Genomic DNA, 18,353 nt, shown 5'->3' with positions numbered 1-18,353 from the left:
GCCCATTAAAGTAGCCCATCTGTCTCCCCGAGAGGGCTGAATTAGATCTTGCAGATAAGTGCTTTAGGTACTGCAGATGAATAAGTAAGCAGGCATTAAGCCATTTCATCCTAAGAGGTGCAATGCATAGATAAATGTGTTTGAATTAGTCGTAGATGTTTTAATTTTCTTAAGGTGCGTTTTGCTTATTTCGCCTGACGGTTTTAAAAGGTAGGGAAGAAAAAAAAACCCCAAAGAAAACCAAGGCAAGGCTTAGAAACATGGAAAAGGAAACAATTTGTCTCCAAATTCTTGTATTTTTACCACTTTCAAATACCTCGTTTTGTTGTTTTTCAGGGGGGGGGATTTCCCCCCTTTTTCTCCCCAGTTGTACCCGGCCAATTACCCCACTCTTCACCCCCTCTGCCGATCAGGGGAGGGCTGCAGACTACCACATGCCTCTTCCGATACATGTGGAGTCACCAACCGCTTCTTTTTATCTGACAGTGAGGTGTTTCACCAGGGGAACATAGCACATGGGAGGATCACGCTATTCGCCCCGGTTCCCTCTCCCAACGTAACAGGCGCCCCGACCAACCAGAGGAGGCGCTAGTGCAGCGGCCAGGACACATACCCACATCCAGCTTCCCACCCACAGACACAGCCAATTGTGTCTGTAGGGACGCCTGACCAAGGCGTCCCTACAGACGAACCGGCGATCCCCGTGTTGGTAGGCAACGGAATAGACTGCTACGCTACCCAGTCAAATACCTTGTTTTGACAGGTATATGCATCAGATATCTGTGTGCTTCCATGTGAGCCGGGATACATTTTGATTTATGAAATGTGTACCTGCTCACACGTTTCTTTGCCAGTAGACGACGACAATAGATTGTGGCTGTACACACTATGCAACAATGGTGTCAGCGCTTAATCTGCCAGCCGAGTTATCATGATGTCATTCTCACCACAGATCACTTCCAGAGTCAGGTTTTCGATGAAGTTTGATATTATCCTCCTCATGTTTAACTCCAAGGATTGAATTAAAAGCTTCTTCATTTTTTTATCAGTTTTTTTTTTCAAACCAACTCTTATGAGTAACAGATTTTCATAATGACAGGGTGCAATGTCAGTATAGCATTTATTTTTCTGGACAAGTTGTGTTTTTTTGACGGCAGTGCTATGCTCCTTCGGCCACATTGCTGTTTCGAGAAGTGCCCAAATTCTCCACAGTGTTCCTCTGCAGAGCATGCAAAACAGTGCTCCCACCCTCGTAAATTTACCCTAGCCACGAAGACTTGCCCCAGTGCCAGCACTTCCAATGTGTTTCCCATTCCTCATTCAATGACATCAGCATCTTTCCATGCTTGTTCTCCTCATGCAGCCCAATCCCTCCAAGGAAAGCAAGCAACCCGTCATAGGCAGGGAGGGTTTCAGTAGCATTGGAAGATCTTTTGTTTGTTTGTAGTCGTGACTCTATTTTTCTGTGATGCAAATCACTCACTAGGATGATATAATGCCAAGCGGAAAGGAAGTTTTGTGGCCACTCAAATAAGTTGTGAAATGTTGTTTAGAGTGTGTGCAAACATTGCAATTGATTATTATATTTGCATGGTCTCTCCAGGCTTCTCCCCGAACACAAGCTCTTCCACCAGCCTATTCCAGTGTCTCAAATTGACATCGTCAGCGCACCCCAGGGCCAAGAGAGGCTCTATCTAGATTGCCCAAAGGCTACATGGTAATTCACTAAGTAAACTTTGAAAGAAGACCACCGTCATGTGACCCTGACTTCTGTGTAGTGTTAAGAACTTGCCCCTGACTATATCACAAATAAGATAATATTGTATGCAAAGGTTGTGTAAGTAAAGATAAAATTAATAACAACTGTCATTTTACTATCCATAACAGCCCTGGGGAGCCAAAATCTCAGAATGAAGATGAGAGGGATGTTAACAGCTCTCGAGCAGCTAGCTTACTATGCCTTTACCCAGAGCCAGGGGATGGCACACTGGACCACAAAGAAGGCCCAAGACAATCCCCTGCCAGCCCCAAGGAAGCGCAGTATACTCAGAGGGAGAAGGATGCAGTGGTGGAACAAACTGAAAGAAGACAGGGCCAGATGAAACCTCTCCATATTGTCTGGCCCCACAGGTGGTAAGCTAACCTCAAAAATGTGTAACGGTGTGTTCGTTCAGCACCAACAAAGATGAAAAAACTTGAAAAATATTCATCACCAGTGCTGAAATTATTTGTAATTCTTGTAGGAAGAAGACACCCAGTCAATACAAATAACAACAAAATAACTTTCAGGGCTTTCTTCAGAAGTTCAAACAACCCCAAGAAGAAGAGGTTATTTCGGCGCAGCCTAACATATGCTTCGTTGAGCAGCTGAGCCACTCTAGCTACTTCTGAACTGTTAGAACGATATAATAATAGTATGCAAAATCTTGCATGCGAAATGTTAGTATGTAAATTAATGTGAAAAGCATGCGTATGAATACTAAATAGATGAAAAAAAATCGTATGGAACTGATGGCTACTAAATGAGCAAAACCATGTAGTATTTCTGTACACATTTGTCGTTTCAACGTTAACGTCCAGCCAGGGGAAGACCTTCCAAAGCAAAAGAGTAGACGACAAAGTGGGGGGGAGCTGCAGCTGGCATAAGCAAATCCAAAAGTATTTTTTAATAATTTTATGACAAAATGTGATTTTAACATAGCATATGACACCCTTGGTGTCAAGAAAGAGCAGACTAAATCTAAGACAAAGCGAATGTGGCGAAGTTCTGCTTCGAAAGCAATTAAGTTCTGGTGTCACAAAGGGTCACTTCAACTCAGATGTGAGTTCATCAATTAACATACATAGTGTGGAGTGCTTACTGAATAGTATCTTCCAATATTATGCAGTATACACTACATACTTTAAGTATGTGCATACACACATAAGCATGGTTAAGATTCTCTTTTAGAAATCGGATGACTGCAAATATTGCCTGTTGGCATGTCATATTTTCTGTTGAAATTTTAAAAATTTGGGAAACATGAGCCTGTTGCTGTCTTGCTTGTTGGCTTGATCTGCCTTCTTCTTGCATGGCACAGCAAAGTTTAAATGAAGTAATTGTGCAAAAGTCAACATTTCTCACAATTCAGGGGTACATCACTGACCTGCTGACACAGTACCTTGATCACTATTTGTTTTCCAAACCTGCAGAGGGTTACTGCTTTGTTGGATTGTTAGAAATTTGTCAACAATAAAAAATATATATATATATATGCAAAATTACTGACATGCATAGCATTTGTCCAGCGTTGTTAAAGGTGAAGATTGAATTGTAAGATTAAAAAAATTTGAAAGTGCCTTCAGGCATATTTATAAGTGCCTCCATAAGCAAAGTCTGGATGATAGGCCTACCTATATTCTTTTTTTTTGGACCCCCCCCCCCCCCCATTTTTCTCCCCAATCGTATCCGGCCAATTACCCTTCTCTTCTGAGCCATCCCGGTTGCTGCTTCACCCTCTCTGCCGATCCGGGGAGGGATGCAAACTACCACATGCCGCCAGCCGCTTCTTTTCACCTGACAGTGAGGAGTTTCGCCAGGAGGCCGTAGCATGTGAGAGGATCACGCTATTCCCCCCGAACAGGCGCCCTGACCGACCAGAGGAGGCGCTAGTGCAGCAACCAGGACACATACCCACATCCGGCTTCCCACCCACAGACACGGCCAATTGTGTCTGTTAGGGGTGCCCGACCAAGCCGGTGATAACACGGGGATTTGAACTGGCGATCCTTGTGTTGGTAGGCAAAGGAATAGACCGCTACACCACCTGGATGCCATGGTCTACCTATATTAATTAGTTGTTGGTAGTCTTACAGGCGTTTTCCTGGAACAACAAGGTAGATTAACACATTGTGGACATGTGTGAGTGTTTCCAAAAACGGAAATGATAATTAAAATCTTTTTAGTTTAGGCTCTTTTTAGATCCATAATTCACCCCTTTTTGCTCCAACTACTTTGAAGAGAAAAGACAACAGGAATGTTACGAATTCACATTTTTCTATACTGACTCCTCAGCAGGACGTCATGGTTTGCTCAGCAAAACAAGTCTGTAAATCAGATTAACAACCGCAAAGACCACCATCGGTGTAGCGGCTGCACTGTTGGCCATTGTTAACAGTATCTGTTGCTGCTCTCCTTCCCTTTTGTTTGTGCTGGCTATCTGTTTTTCACCTACTCTTATATCAGTAACAAAAGCGCCTGTCATGTAATCTCCTCTAAACTGAGCAAAACACAGATGGATTATTGCTCCCAACATCCAGGCTTCATAAACGTTGGCTTTATTCTGGGCTAAATTAGGATTTACAGAGAAAAAGAGGGAGAGACTGAGGGAGAAAGAGAGAGAGATGCCCGTTAATCTCCCCGATTGAAGCGTCTCTCAGTTTGTTGCATTTGGTCCTCATATTTTCTCTCCTGGCCTCCACTTTTTTTTTCCTTTTTTTTTTTTTTTTGTCCCCATGGTTGGTTGCAGATTTTTAATCTGTGTGTGGCCTGGATCCTCAGATTACGGGACCGTCTTATTGCAGGCACTGCTTTCCAGGGGAGGGCTAGTGGGTGGAGAGGTGGTGGTGGTGGTTGTGGGGGGGGGGGTGGCTAGCGGGGTCATGGATGGAGGGAGGGGATGGGATCAGGGAGGCCTACCAATGGACAGCTGTTTACAGGTGAAGATGGCTGCGTGCCGCTATCGTGTTAAACAGCAGGGGACTGGGGAGGGTAAATCTCTCTACTAGGGCTTTAGCTCTCAGGGCTCAGGAACGCTAAGGTTGATCAGGATCAGCTTTTACTTCAAGAGGATTGCCGTCCCGGTGGTACACTGATTGGGGCGGGGGTGTGTGTGTGTGTGGGGGGGGTCAGGGGGTGTTACAAACAAAGCGACCATGCTGGCACACCATTGGGACAGCAAATACAGGCCAGTGAAGGAATATCAAAAGTCACTGAATGGGATCTCACTAAGTAGGAAGTTATATATATACACATATATATATATATATATATATATATATATATACACACACATATATATATATATGCACACACACACACACACACACACACACACTACATTTTCTGAATTTAGAGCTGCGCTGGCTGGATCCATTTGTGGGCAAGTTCTTGAACTATCCATCTATGTCAGCAGACCAGAAAGGCCCACGGGTTGGCGGGTGGCTTTGTCTTGGGTTTTCCCCCCCGGCTCAGCCCTGTATCCTGACCTTGGCCAAACCCTGCGCTCATTAAGACAGGACCTGAAAATAAAAGTTATACAAGGAACATGAGCTTTTTGAGTCATCCCTTTCTAATTGTTGCTTATTTTCCCCCCCTCGAGATTTTGTCTGCATTATTATGATAGCAACGCGTTCACAACAGTGTTTACACGTGAAAAACATCTTTGAGAGCTGTGGAGGTGCCACTGAAAAGGCACTTAGCGTATGTGACAGTGCAAATCAACGTTGACAGTGATACCCAGTGAGGCTCTCGGGATGGGTTGTAGAGCGCCGTTTCCTCGGGGCAGGGTGGTCCATTCGGACTGTTCAACGGCGGGGTAAATGCTTTTTCTCATCCCATTTACCGAACGGGGAGCTGAACTTGCTGCTCTTTTCCTATCAGCAGAATTACATAATGCTGCAGTGAATTTTCTATGAGGAGCTACCAAAACCATAAGCATGCCATCCGGTAGCCCACATTTACTACTTTTAAAGTCGTACTTGTTTGGAATCTCTCGAGTTTCTCACGCTGCATTTGTACCACATGCTTGTTTTTTTAAGACGTGTGAAATGTGGCTCTTTTTTTTATCAAGTGTTAAAATACAAACAGTACAAATTCCTCCTCTTCTCTACTGTACTCAAGTCAACTGTCACAGTCTCCTCCCAACAAGCCCTTCTTTGTCTTTCAAGTGTCCCCTTAATTAGGGCTTCACTCGTTTGGTTTTCTGGTGATAGGGCTCATTTCACAATGTGCATTGGTGTAAATAGTATTTGAATTTTAAAATGCACCTCTTGGGTGCTACATAAAGGGGAATATTTAATCACTGATCTCTAAATGAGAGGATCTTATTTTCTTTTGGGTTGGTATGTTTTGCATATTAATGAGGTTTCTCTGGTATCCACCGAAGATAGCTACTTTTTTTCCACTTGATCATTTCTTCTTTCTTTTTTTTCTTCTCTCCTTCATTTCTCACTCGCCTTCATCTGCATTCATCTTCGAAGTCACCAGGGTGATGAAGCACCACAAAGGGCTGGAGAGTGCACAGTTAGTACCATGGGTGGGTGGGTGGGTAGGGGGACTTGTGGGACACAGGAGAGCAAGAGGCGGGGGGGGGGCATGAAAAGCACTCGCGTTATACTGTACGGATAAAAGCGGTACCAGAGCAGCTACAGACAGTTACACCTGAACCTCGATGTCTGAAATCTGGCAGGACTCCATGGATGTCTTTGGCGTAGGCTTCAAAAGGACTGTTTAGAATAGTGTAGTACACTTTCTCTGACTGAAGCTGGCCAAAAGAGACACGGGCATAGTAACGGTTGCACTAGAGGCCTTTTTAGTTTTCAGGTTGGTTTCAAGTTATTATTACTATTATTATGTTTTTTTTTATTTTGAGATACTTTATTGAGCCCCGTGGGGAAATTACGCTCTGCATTTAACCCATCCTAGTTGTGTAGCTAGGGGCAGTGGGCAGCCGCCGTGCAGCACCCGGGGACCAACTCCGGTTATTTCTTCCCGTTGCCTTGGTCAGGGGCACAGACAGGAGTATAAACCCTAACATGCATGTCTTTTTGAGGTATTATTAGGTACAGGTCAAGCTTTCGGTGGGCACAACATCACCTGATTACTGCTAGAGACAATGGGGGGGAGGGGTGCAGGATCAAAACCCCACCCCCGCCCCCTTACCCTCCCCGGCATTGAACTGAGAGCTACCTTAGATTGGGTGAACAACCTCTATTCGCCTTAGCAGCAGATTAGTGGGGCATCGGCAGCGAGGATGATTATATGAAGATGATGCCACATAGCTTTTGTTTGTCACTCACACACTAATCAGTGGGCTGACAGCTCAGACTTGGTTGACTGTCGCTGGGGGTTAACGGTCCTCATTAAAAGATCTAGGTCATCAGTAGGGAGCCAGGCCTCGTACAACTGTACAGGGGAGTGTGTGTGTGTGTGCGTGCATGTGTGTTTGCATGAGTGCATTGGTTATGTTCATGTCTGTGTTCACATACGTGGTCTATACCCGGGGTATATTTGTTTGTGCATATGTGATATCGAATGGAGTAAACACGCGGTGCATATTTCTACACGCATGTGTGCGCGCGCTCGTCGGTATGCATAGCCATTAGTGTCTGTGTGTGTGCGTGCACGTGTGAGCATGTATGTAAGGATTGGCTCAGGAAGCTCTTCCTGACAGTCACATCCCACACATTAATTAACACTCATTTTCCTTCAGAGGAGGAGGGGGGGGGGTGTTCCGTTATCACCGTTTCATTCACCCATTGTCCTCCCCTGTATCAGTAATGGGGGAATAGGGATTCATGCCTCGCGTAAGGAGTTAAAAAGGCTAGGAAATAAGGGAATTAGCTTCTTATCCACAGGGGAAGCCAATGAATATGAGCGGTGGAAATGAGAATAAATAAGCTCTCTCTAATACCTCACCTAAGGAAATCCCACTGAGGTAGCGCAAGAAGGACTCTTTGTCAGCTTTGCAGAGAGCGTTTGACCTTCACACACTTCTGCTTTCTTTAGCCAAAAAACGTGAAGTGTGAAGTTTTTTTTCTCTCTCACACAATTAGATTTAACAAAGACAGAATGGAATAATGGGTCTACCTATGTATGACGAGGGAGGGGGGTTGATGTTCCACTATGTGATGTCTTCATTGTTGTGTCAGACCGCCTGCAACTGGGGATGAAAGGACAGGTTCGAATGCTAATGGGAGGGAGTGATGTGTGGGAAGGTAGAAAATGAAGTACTGGTGTAGTAGAAACTAAAAAAAATAAATCTACTTTATTATTTTTTTTTACATTTTTTTTTTTTTTTAGCAAAGCAACGTTCCTTCCTCAGCCCTGCAGCATGGTGGATTACTCGATAGTTCACCATCAAGATCTCAAATGTCCCTTAGCGTGGTTGAATCAGAAAAAAAAAATCCCACTCATCTCAGGCGGAACCCATCCAATTACTGCACCAGGCAAGCCCCAATCTGCCTAACTAGCCTCAGCACCGAAGCCTTTACTCATATCACACTGTGTAACACTTAATGACAGCATACAAGCAGGTGACAAATCAACATTCTCAGTGCATTTGTATCATTGGGCCTATTTTTACAGCAAAATGCCCTGATGCATGCTCAATAATCCAGGTAAGAAAATCAAAGAAGCCAATCAGGAATCAGGAACACTTCGTTTGTCATTTCATGTCATGTATGCAAGTACATGAAATGAAACAAAATGCCGTTTCCCCCAGCCCACAGCAGTGCAACACAAAGACAAAAACATATCCAAAAACTACAAGAACACACATGTCCAAACTGACACATACATCCAAACTAAACAACAACAACAAAAAAATCACAGTCGAAGGGAACGAACGCCAGCCCAGATGACTGTCGGAACTGCCGGTCTGCATGGGCTAGCATGTAGCTTAGCCTGCCCCGCTTCCACATCCTGTCAGACCGCCCTCTGTGTTTCCTCTTCGGGCGCAGCTCCAGGCAAGGGCTGTGGTACTTGGCCCACCGGATGCAACAGACCAAGCTCTCCCAGCCCCGACCCAGCACCAGCTCTCCCAGCCAGACACCCTGGAGTTGTTCCTTAACCGATGCGAGGTTCTAAGGACAGGATGTTGTGTTACTGTAAAGCCCCTTGAGGCAAATTTGTAATTTGTGATATTGGGCTATACAAATAAAATTGACTTGAGTTGACACACCTCCCCGCACTCCACACGACGACATCAAAAACACCACAGTCAATGCCAGGTGAGGCCGCCGCCAGACCACCCTCGGTGTTATCAGAACTGCCGGTCTGCATGGGCTAGCAGTTAGCTTAGCCTGCCCTGCTTCCGGAGCCTGTCAGACCACCCTCGGTGTTACCTCCTCTGGCGCAGCTCTGGGCAGGGCCGTGGTCCCTGGGCCCACAGGACGCAGCAGATCAGGCTCTTCCAGCCGATCCAGCGCCAGCTCTCCCCACCATCAAACAAAGACAAACTTAGACGGTACTGGATGAGGCCACTGCAAATGTGAATTTGTGCCGCCATCTTCCCACACAGGTGCTGGGTGAGGCTGCTGCAAACGTGAATTCGTGCCGCCATCTTCCCACACTGGTACTAGGTGAGGCTGCTGCAAACATGAAATCGTGCCACCATCTTCCCACACCGGAAGCGGAAAAATCAAAGTGACCTCTTCAGTCTGAAGAGGTCACTTTGACAAGTGATGAAACGTATCTGTCAATAAACGTTGTATCCAGATGAACCGATTCAACCTTCGTTGATATTTTTACAGCAATGCGAGGTTAAAAAAAAAACTCCCAACTCAACAGCAACACGAGGGAACCTGCAAGCTGTCGTCGATAACAAACATAGATGGCGGTTAGCTGGGCACACTTAAAACGTGATCTCGCTCGTCTGGATAAGCACAGAGATGAGTGGCAGGCCTCTAGCCCTGGTGTGACATCTGCTCCGCAGCTGAGCCTAGCACCTGTGTGTTAACTAGGAAACTCAACCTCCCGGGCAAAAAGGGTGCGCATCAAGGATGAGTGGCTCGCCGAACAGAGAAGATCAGAACAGAACAGGGATCTCCTGTCAGCTTATTAAATCCCCCCACCTGGTGCATCGCAGCCACACATATCGCAGTCAATTGCCCTCTGGAGAGCGCTATGATCTCTCTTGCAGTTTGCTGCTGCCACTCGTACAACCTGGATGGTTGTGCCATGTGTGTGTGTTTATGTGTGCATCTGCTGGCCCGTGAGGGAATGGATAAATGAGAGAGGTGAGCTGGGCCTGGTAGTGTAAGCCTGCGGCTCTTGGCATACCAAGAGAAGAGTGCGCCGTCCTCTCTCTGTGTGTTTGCGTGTGCTTGTGGACAGAGAGGTATCAAAAGAGTCTGCATTCTGTTTGTGTTTGGGACTTGCAGGGAGCACGACAAAGACCCCGAGCTGTTCTTCAAGACCCTGGTGAAGCTGAAAGAGAGAAACCTAGACTTTCAACTGTCCGTCCTGGGGGAGACCTATACCAAAGTGCCAGGTACACAACTCAAACACACACACACACACACACACACACACACAGCTTACGGGGTGCTGGCTTTCATTATAAGTCCCAAAGCCGCAGTTCAGTGTGATAACTTGGGCAATCTGAGAGAGAAAACTTTGCTGACTTTTTAGTCACCTTTGAGGAGTTGTGCGCTTGACGTTAAGGTTTATTGAAAGTTGTTGCATCCAAGGCAGGGTGTAAATATTCTGGCTTTAAATGTTATTGGTTATTAGATTAGATTAAAGGTTAAGGTCATCCCATGGGCCATTCCATTTAGCCCCCGGGACACTTTTTAATTGATAAAATACACTCTCCATTTGCAGCTGATGATGCTATAATGACTTTGAGACACTCAAATGTATTTACACCACAGTGTTAAGTTAATTAATACACACTCCCTGCACTGGCTGGAAGCAAAGACCGATTTACAGGAAACACACTCTCTTATATTGGGATGTAAACTTTTATAGAAGCATAAACAGATGGAAAGGCCGGCCATAAATTTTGTCTCATATTCAGTAATTACGTTTATGATTGCTCGGAAGGCAATCACATTAGGACAATTTTAATCTACTTTGATTTTCGTAATAGGGTCACTGTATTGATTATTTTCACCCCTTACCTGTACTTCTTTCCCTTCTTATGATAGCATATCTGAGCCACGTGTCATAAATTCAAAATTTATCCTTTGAGCCTTTGCAACCCTTTTTTAAATGAGATAAAAACGTCTTTTCCCTCTAATTTTTCAGGAATTCAGCCTCATTCCCTTGCTCACTGGTGCACGCTCCTCAAATACTTTTTCTCTCCAGACAACTTCCCTAGCTCATCACTTTTTCAGCAAGGAGACGGCAGCATGGAACTCATTAGAAACCCAAAATGTCACGGCAGATGGCTTCCCAATGACATGCACTGCAGTTGCGTTATTTCAATTCTTTTATTCCCCATTAAACGGCATTCTCTCAAATGGAAATCTAATTGCCTCCATTGCAGGACCTCGGCAATAAAAAGCTCCTAAATTGAGACAGTGTACTTGGCTCTGACAAAGCACGTCAGTCTTTTTGGCTTTTGACTCAGTCAATGTGGACGTATCAAATCATGCTATCTGATGGCAGTTCCAAAGTAACAAAGACATTATTGTCAGCTGTAGACACTAGCATGTCTCTGTCCATTTTCTCCCATTCCAGAAATCTTTGCTGAGGCCAGAGAACAGTTGGATGCCCATATCCTCAACTGGGGCTTCCTTCCCAGTAAAGATGGCTACCTCCGAGTGCTTTGCCAAGCAGACGTTGTCGTCTCCACCGCAAAGCACGAGTTCTTTGGTGTGGCGATGTGAGTTTGCCTTTCTAGTTTTGCTTTTAACTCATTCTCACAACTAGTCAGTTAAAACTCATGAACTTAACCTGAGAGCGAAATCTGGCTGAATGTTTTGTTTCTTGTGTGTCTAAACACATTAGGAAATATTGCATACACATTTAGATACAACATGTGTGGGCACCCAATACACACATCTGATGTTGGACACAGGCATATATATACACTCAACTTACAGTTCAAAGACTTAAAGGTGCTTTATGCAACATTCAGCACCAACATCTCAGACAAAAAAAAAAACCTTACCCCTCCCTTTGCGCCCCCCCCTCGCATTCTTGGCTATTATTTTGTTGGTTGGAACATTGACTGTTTTACATTATAGAGTTATTTTATTAACATTAGTAATATATTCAGCTTGGTAAGGAGTTTTTTTTTTTGTGGATCCCCCCCCCCCCTTTTTTTCTCCGCAATTGTTTCCAAGCCATCCCGATCGCTGCTCCACCCCCTCTGCCAAGCTGGGGAGGGCTGCAGACTACCACATGCCTCCTCCGATACATTTGGAGTCGCCAGCTGCTTCTTTTCACCTGACAGTGAAGAGTTTCGCCAGGGGGACGTAGCGTATGGGAGGATCACGCTATTCCCCCCAGTTCCCCTCCCCCCCAAACAGGTGCCCCGACCGACCAGAGGAGGCGCTAGTGCAGCAATCAGGACACCTACCCACAGCTGGCTTCCCACCTGCAGACATGCCCAATCGTGTCTGTAGGGACGCCTGACCAAAGGAGCTATTTCTTTCATCTGCTAAGTGACCTAAAGCCATGTAACGTAATTATTAGCCTGTGTGCTATCCTGCTAACGCTAGCTACCTCACATGCATTACCATGCACGCACTGCCGAACTGGCTTCCAAAACAAAATACAGAGAAACTCGGATTACAACACACACACACACACGAAATGTGACTTCATTCTCTGCTCAGGACACCGATACTCCACTATCTCTTTACATAGTAAATGGTTGTTTGCTGGTCTATTAATGCTCATATATAGCACCTATAATGCATAACATGCTTTTTTATCATGTTTATGTGAATATGGTGCCGAGCAGTACATAAGGTTACTTGCATTTGAAGATGGAAGAAAATCTTATAACTGCGGTCTTGGGCTACCCAAACTTGCACAACACTTCTTTGTATATTTATGGAAATTTAACAAACAGATGTTTTTTGACAATATGTAACTAGTTTTCCTCCAATACCATAATTTTGACTAGGGAGGAGTATGACTTATGTAAACGTCAAATTTTTTTGGGGTATATCAATAACTTATGCAACTTTATGTATCATGGTTATGACAATGTTACCATATGCAGAATTACTTTCTATTAGATGATAGAAATGTATTATGAATATCACTGTCAACTCAAAAACATTGAGTTTAGTTTTCTCATGCATCTATAATGCAAAAAAAAAAAAAAAGCAGGATCAACCTAATGCATGCAAATTTCAAATGGTAACGTAATGCATTTGCAATGCAACCCCAATGCAATGATGCACAGTTTAACAGACGGTCTCATTTGAAATGAATGAACTTTCGGTGTAATGCAACACATTCAACACATTAAGTGTTTTCACACTGTTGGAAAGCACCACAGGCTCACTCTAGAAAGCAGTCTTCTTTACTAAGTCCAAATTCTGAAGTATGTGAAAGGTTGTGATCTTATCAGACTCCCCTCAGGTCATTTCATACCCTTAACTAAAGTAGAAAAATGAGGCCTTATAATAGCCTTACATAGGAGCTTATTTTCTTACTATTGGGGCACTACTGACACTCATTTCCTCGAGTATACGACCAGAGCAGTGACGTGCTGGTCAGCCAGCAAAAGCAGGAAGATGAAAAGTTTAAAAAAAAAAAAGCCTAATTAATGCAAGTAAAATAGTCGGGTAAGCCAGTACTATACCTTTTTTCTTTTTTTCAGCAAATGGCTTGTCACAACAGTGGCACAATCGCTGTGTGCGGTCATGTGCCCAAGCATGACTAATTGAGGTGTAATATGTTTTCAGTGAAATCACTCCTTAGTGTTCCTACAGTTTCAGCGGCAGCAGCCAAAGTAATGCATCAGTAACAAAAGGCAGCGGAGGGGACGTCATCCTCGTCTTGAGTTTATGTGGAGAGAAGGTGACTCTGCTGCGTGCTCACCGGTAAGACGAGCATGAGGATTTGTCTAAGCAGAAGAGGAAAACGAGTCGGGGGGGCCATGGCGAGAATCTTGGATCCACATGAAAATAAAGTAGCGTAAAAATGGCAAGGAAAAAAAAACCCAAACCACTGTCCTTCTTAGCTCGAGGAAATGATGTCACTTCGGGGGGAAGCCTCATACAAAGATGTTACTACTTCTTTCGGTCCCAAACCAGGGGGGAGCTGAGAAACACAGCCCACCCACTAAGCTGTATTGAGAGTCAACTCCATAATTGTGAAGACACGTATGCTCATCTAAGTATATGCAAGCGTGCACATGTGTAGGTTGTTTTTTTTGGAGGCTGCAGACAATGCACATGGGAATGTATGCATTGAATGGGTCTATATAAACACTGGGGTTTCCCCCCCTGAGAGCTATACTCAGGTGGAGGGGAGTATTGAATACCTAAAACTGGCTCATTTCTTTGCCTTTTTTACTCGTGCTTACTGACAAAGACCCTTCAAGGAACAGACTGGCGTGGCTGTTCCTTTTTATGAGTGTTGCTTAGCATTCGAAGCGTTTAGTATTGAGGTGGTGTAGCCGTGTCCCTCATTCCAAGTGTAAAAGCCCTAGAGAGCAGCTTCAACAGAATGAGTGGTCCACTCATATTGCCCAACTGAGGTGTCACCAATGTGTTTCATCCTCATTATTGTTGAATTTGGCTTAATCTGATTAATTATGAGTAGGCAATGTGAGCAGACGACTATTCATGCCCTGCAGTGATGAAGTAATTTAGCCCGGCAAAATTATCAGCTAATTATATTTGAGATGAAAAGCCTGATAACCATTTGCACGCATACACATTATGCCATTGGAACGGAACTGACCTTAATAATCGCTTTCATACATTCTGATTCATAGACCAGGGGGCTATGGACTTGCCATACCTCGAAATTAGCTTTATTAGCATCGCTTGTCTTTTGAACACTATTCATTGAGCAAAGTATAGTTTCAGGTTTAAATGTTTGAAAGAAGTATTGCAATCCAGCAAACTGTTGCGTCTCCTTGCGAGGTGTGACAGCATTTGTAAAGACAGTTTGCAGGGTGGCATGTTCTTCGTCCATCAGTAAAAATCCTTTGAAATTACAGCCCTGAAAAAAAATTTGGTGTATATGCTTGAGAAATGATGCAGCAAAGTTATGGCAAGGAATGAGATTTAAAAAGTTTTCAAAATTAATTTACAATGTGCAAGTCAAGTCAAGGCAAGTCAATTTTATTTGTATAGCCCAATATCACAAATTATAAATTTGCCTCAAGGGGCTTTACAGCAACACAACATCCTGTCCTTAGACCCTCGCATCAGATAAGGAACAACTCCCTTAAAAATCTGCACTGTATTTAAATATGTTGGCAAGTATGGTGGTCAGCATGGTTCAAAGTTGAACTACTAAGTGTCTGCTGTAAATTACACAGGTTGTGGTACTGTATCTTTAAAGTTCTCCCCAAATTGCTGCATCCTCCATGTTGTTTTTTTTAGTCTACACAGCACAGCCAAGCAGTTCACATGCACGCTTAGTTCAGTTCCACAGTTTTTTTTTGTTTCATCCTTGGACTAGTACCTTTGTATGTGCTTCAAAAATGCTGTTAAAAAGATTTTGTTGTCCTCAGTTTTATGAGTTGAGCCAACTAGCTGCTGAGCTAATCAGCTAAGCTAATTACTAGCATAGGCTGCATCCCAAGTTTACACATTATGCTAGTTGGTCTGTATAAGTTACGTAGACAGTTACTTACTTCATTTGGAAACCTGTGTAGAAAAAAATTGTAATATCATTGCACATATTTCATTGTAACTGTCATGTATTATTGTGTTTGTGCTTTCAGTTTTACAACCTAAGCTTCAGTAAATCACACTCTACATGAAGTACAGCCTACTGAGTTCTGTGTTAGCCATCTGTCTAGCTATGCAGTGCGATGCATTTGTGAGGGCAGAATAGTAAAGACATTTACACAGTGGAAAAAGCGTGCGAAATAACTCTGTGAACGCCATGCTGCTGCTTCAACCTTCAGAGTCCCTCAAGAAACACTACTTATAGCCAGGATGAAGAATGTCTGTCTCTGCAAACAGGGTTCCGAGCCTCAAGTCACAAGTCCTCTGTGGGTTCAAGCAGGTCATCTGCTAGCGCTGCAGCCATCAGGGCTAGAGCTAAAGCCGAAGCAGCAAAAATAAAGGTATCCTATGCAGAAAAGGAGGCAGCCATAATGAGAGAGAAAGCTTTGATAGAAGCACAGCACCAAAGAGACTCAGCTGAAGCAGCCCTGCCTAAGGCAGAAGTAGTGGCAAACATTTATGTATTAAAGCTATAGAAAGAAGCTATAACAGCATCTGCAGCAGCAGATTTGGAAGAAGGTCATCTTGGTAAGTTACAGGATTTAACTCATGAAGAACCAGCAACACGCACCACAGAGTACATAGAGAATCATTCATTTGTACAACATGCTCAACAGCAGCTTAAAGATGCAATGACACAGCAGCTGGCTTCTCATGATAACGCCCAACAGGGCTCAAATGGACCACCCCCTTGCAGCTGCGCAGTAAATTCAATATTAAAACCTCATGAGGATGCAGATGAGCACAAACCCAATGACAGCATACAGTATGCGTTGCCCTCTCTCGTGCATTCTTAACAAAGGAATACTCACCTGAAACTCCTCATATCTCCGACCTAGCCCAGTGTCTTGTAATTAAAGAGATGGTGAGCTCTGGGCTCCTTGCCTTTGATGACCGTCCAGAATATTACTGGGCATGGAAATCATATTTCCAAGCAGTTACAAGGGTGACCAGGAGGAGCTCAACCTCTTAGTCAAATGGCTTGGGCCGGAGTCAGCAGCACAGGCAATGCGGATGCGGTCAGTGCACGTTCATAACCCTACACCAGTGGTCAATATGATATCGCAGTGCTTAGAGGAATGTTATGGATGCCCAAAAGTGATCGAACATGCCCTACTGAAATTGTTAAAGACCTTTCCATGCATCTCAAACAAAGAATGCACAGCTCAGAGAATTAGGTGACTTGTAACTGGAGATAGATGCTGCTAAATCGGGTGGATACTTGCCTGGTCTGGCATATCTGGACACTGCAAGAGGCGTTAATCCTGTAGTCAAAAAGCTTCCTTTCAGCCTATGGGAGCACTGGATCATGGAAGGCTCCAAGTACAAAGATGATTATCATGTCTCCTACCCACCATTTAGCTTTTTTGTCAAATGTGTATGTGCTAAGGCAAAGACCAAAAACGACCCGAGTTTTGCATTCAATCTCTCCAGTACCCCAAGCCAGACCAGGGTGGAAAAGGCACTTAAATACATTCCCAGGTTAGGGGCGTCCAGGTATCGTAGTGGTCTATTCCGTTGCCTACCAACATGGGAATCGCCAGTTTGAATCCCCAGGTTACCTCCGGCCTGGTCGGGTGTCCCTACAGACACAATTGGTCATGTCTGTGGGTGGGAAGCCAGATGTGGGTATGTGTCCTGATCACTGCACTAGCGCCTCCTCTGGTCAGTCAGGGTGCCTGTTTGAGGGGGAGGGGGGAACTGGGGGAATAGCGTGAGCCTCCCACGCACTACGTCCCCCTGACAAAACTCCTCACTGTCAGGTGAAAAGAAGTGGCTGGCGACTCCACGTGCAACTTCCCCCGGTTTCTGTGGCACAGAGATAACGACCCAGATAAGGAGACTGTTGACTACTGGATGACTGTGCATGTGTTTGGGAATAGTCCATCGCCAGTGGTGGCAACATATAGGCTGAGGAAAGCTGCAGAGCAAGTGGAAACTGAATACGGCACAGATTCAATGGAGTTCATTCTCAGGAATTTTTACATGGATGATGGACTCACCTCAATGTCAAGGGAAGTTGAAGCTACTGATCTCCTCCAGCACATCAAATACCTACTTGAGGCTTCACAAAATAGCTTAAAATAGCGCAAAGTTTACGGAGGCCTTTCCTCTGGAAGAACGAGCAGGTGATTTTAAGGATCTGGATTTAGGAGCAGACCTCCTGACCCTTCAATAGAGTTTGGGTAAACTCCATAGTGACAGTTTCACCTTCAGAGTGTCGCAAGATGTTAAACCGTTCACTCGGCGAGGCATACTGTCCATTGTCAATAGTCTATATGATCCCCTTGGATTTGCTATTCTCATCACAGTGCAAGGCAAGGCCTTAGTAAGAGACCTTTCCTCAGAGCAGTATGAGTGGGATGTGCCACTCCCACCAGAGAAGGAAGCACAGTGGAAGGTGTGGACCGACTCATTAACTGAGCTGGAATTGTTTCACATTGAGACCATACATTCCAATCTCTGTCATATTGTAGATGGACAGAACTATACGTTTTCTGCGATACTTCTACTATGGCAATAGCTGCTGTAGCTTATATATGTGTCCCGGACTCTGATGGAAAGTGGCATGTAGGGTTTGTGATGGGCAAATTGAAGCTGGCTCCTTATCCAGTGCGCACCATACCACGTCTGGAGCTGCGTGCAGCAGTCGTAGTGGTCGAGCGGGCAGAACTGATCCAGCCCGGTAGACCTGGAGTTACATGCAGTCAGGTCTT

At 44.5% G+C, this 18,353-nt stretch overlaps 1 protein-coding gene across 1 annotated transcript in view; it reads left to right on the top strand.

Annotated features, from left to right (window-relative positions):
* The window catches only part of gtdc1 (glycosyltransferase-like domain containing 1), a 44,526-nt gene that overhangs the window by 21,565 nt on the left and 4,608 nt on the right, over positions 1-18,353 (top strand). The window contains exons 5-8 of the mRNA XM_056289017.1: positions 1,604-1,717; positions 1,888-2,133; positions 10,144-10,253; positions 11,447-11,591. Of these exons, the coding sequence (XP_056144992.1) occupies positions 1,604-1,717; positions 1,888-2,133; positions 10,144-10,253; positions 11,447-11,591 (615 nt within the window). The remainder of the gene's footprint in view (positions 1-1,603; positions 1,718-1,887; positions 2,134-10,143; positions 10,254-11,446; positions 11,592-18,353) is intronic.

The sequence above is a fragment of the Lampris incognitus genome, chromosome 11 (genome assembly GCF_029633865.1).
Source record: "Lampris incognitus isolate fLamInc1 chromosome 11, fLamInc1.hap2, whole genome shotgun sequence".
NCBI classification, from domain to species: domain Eukaryota; kingdom Metazoa; phylum Chordata; class Actinopteri; order Lampriformes; family Lampridae; genus Lampris; species Lampris incognitus.
Note: the sequence above shows the minus strand (reverse complement) of the source record. Positions and strands in the feature narration are given on the sequence as shown.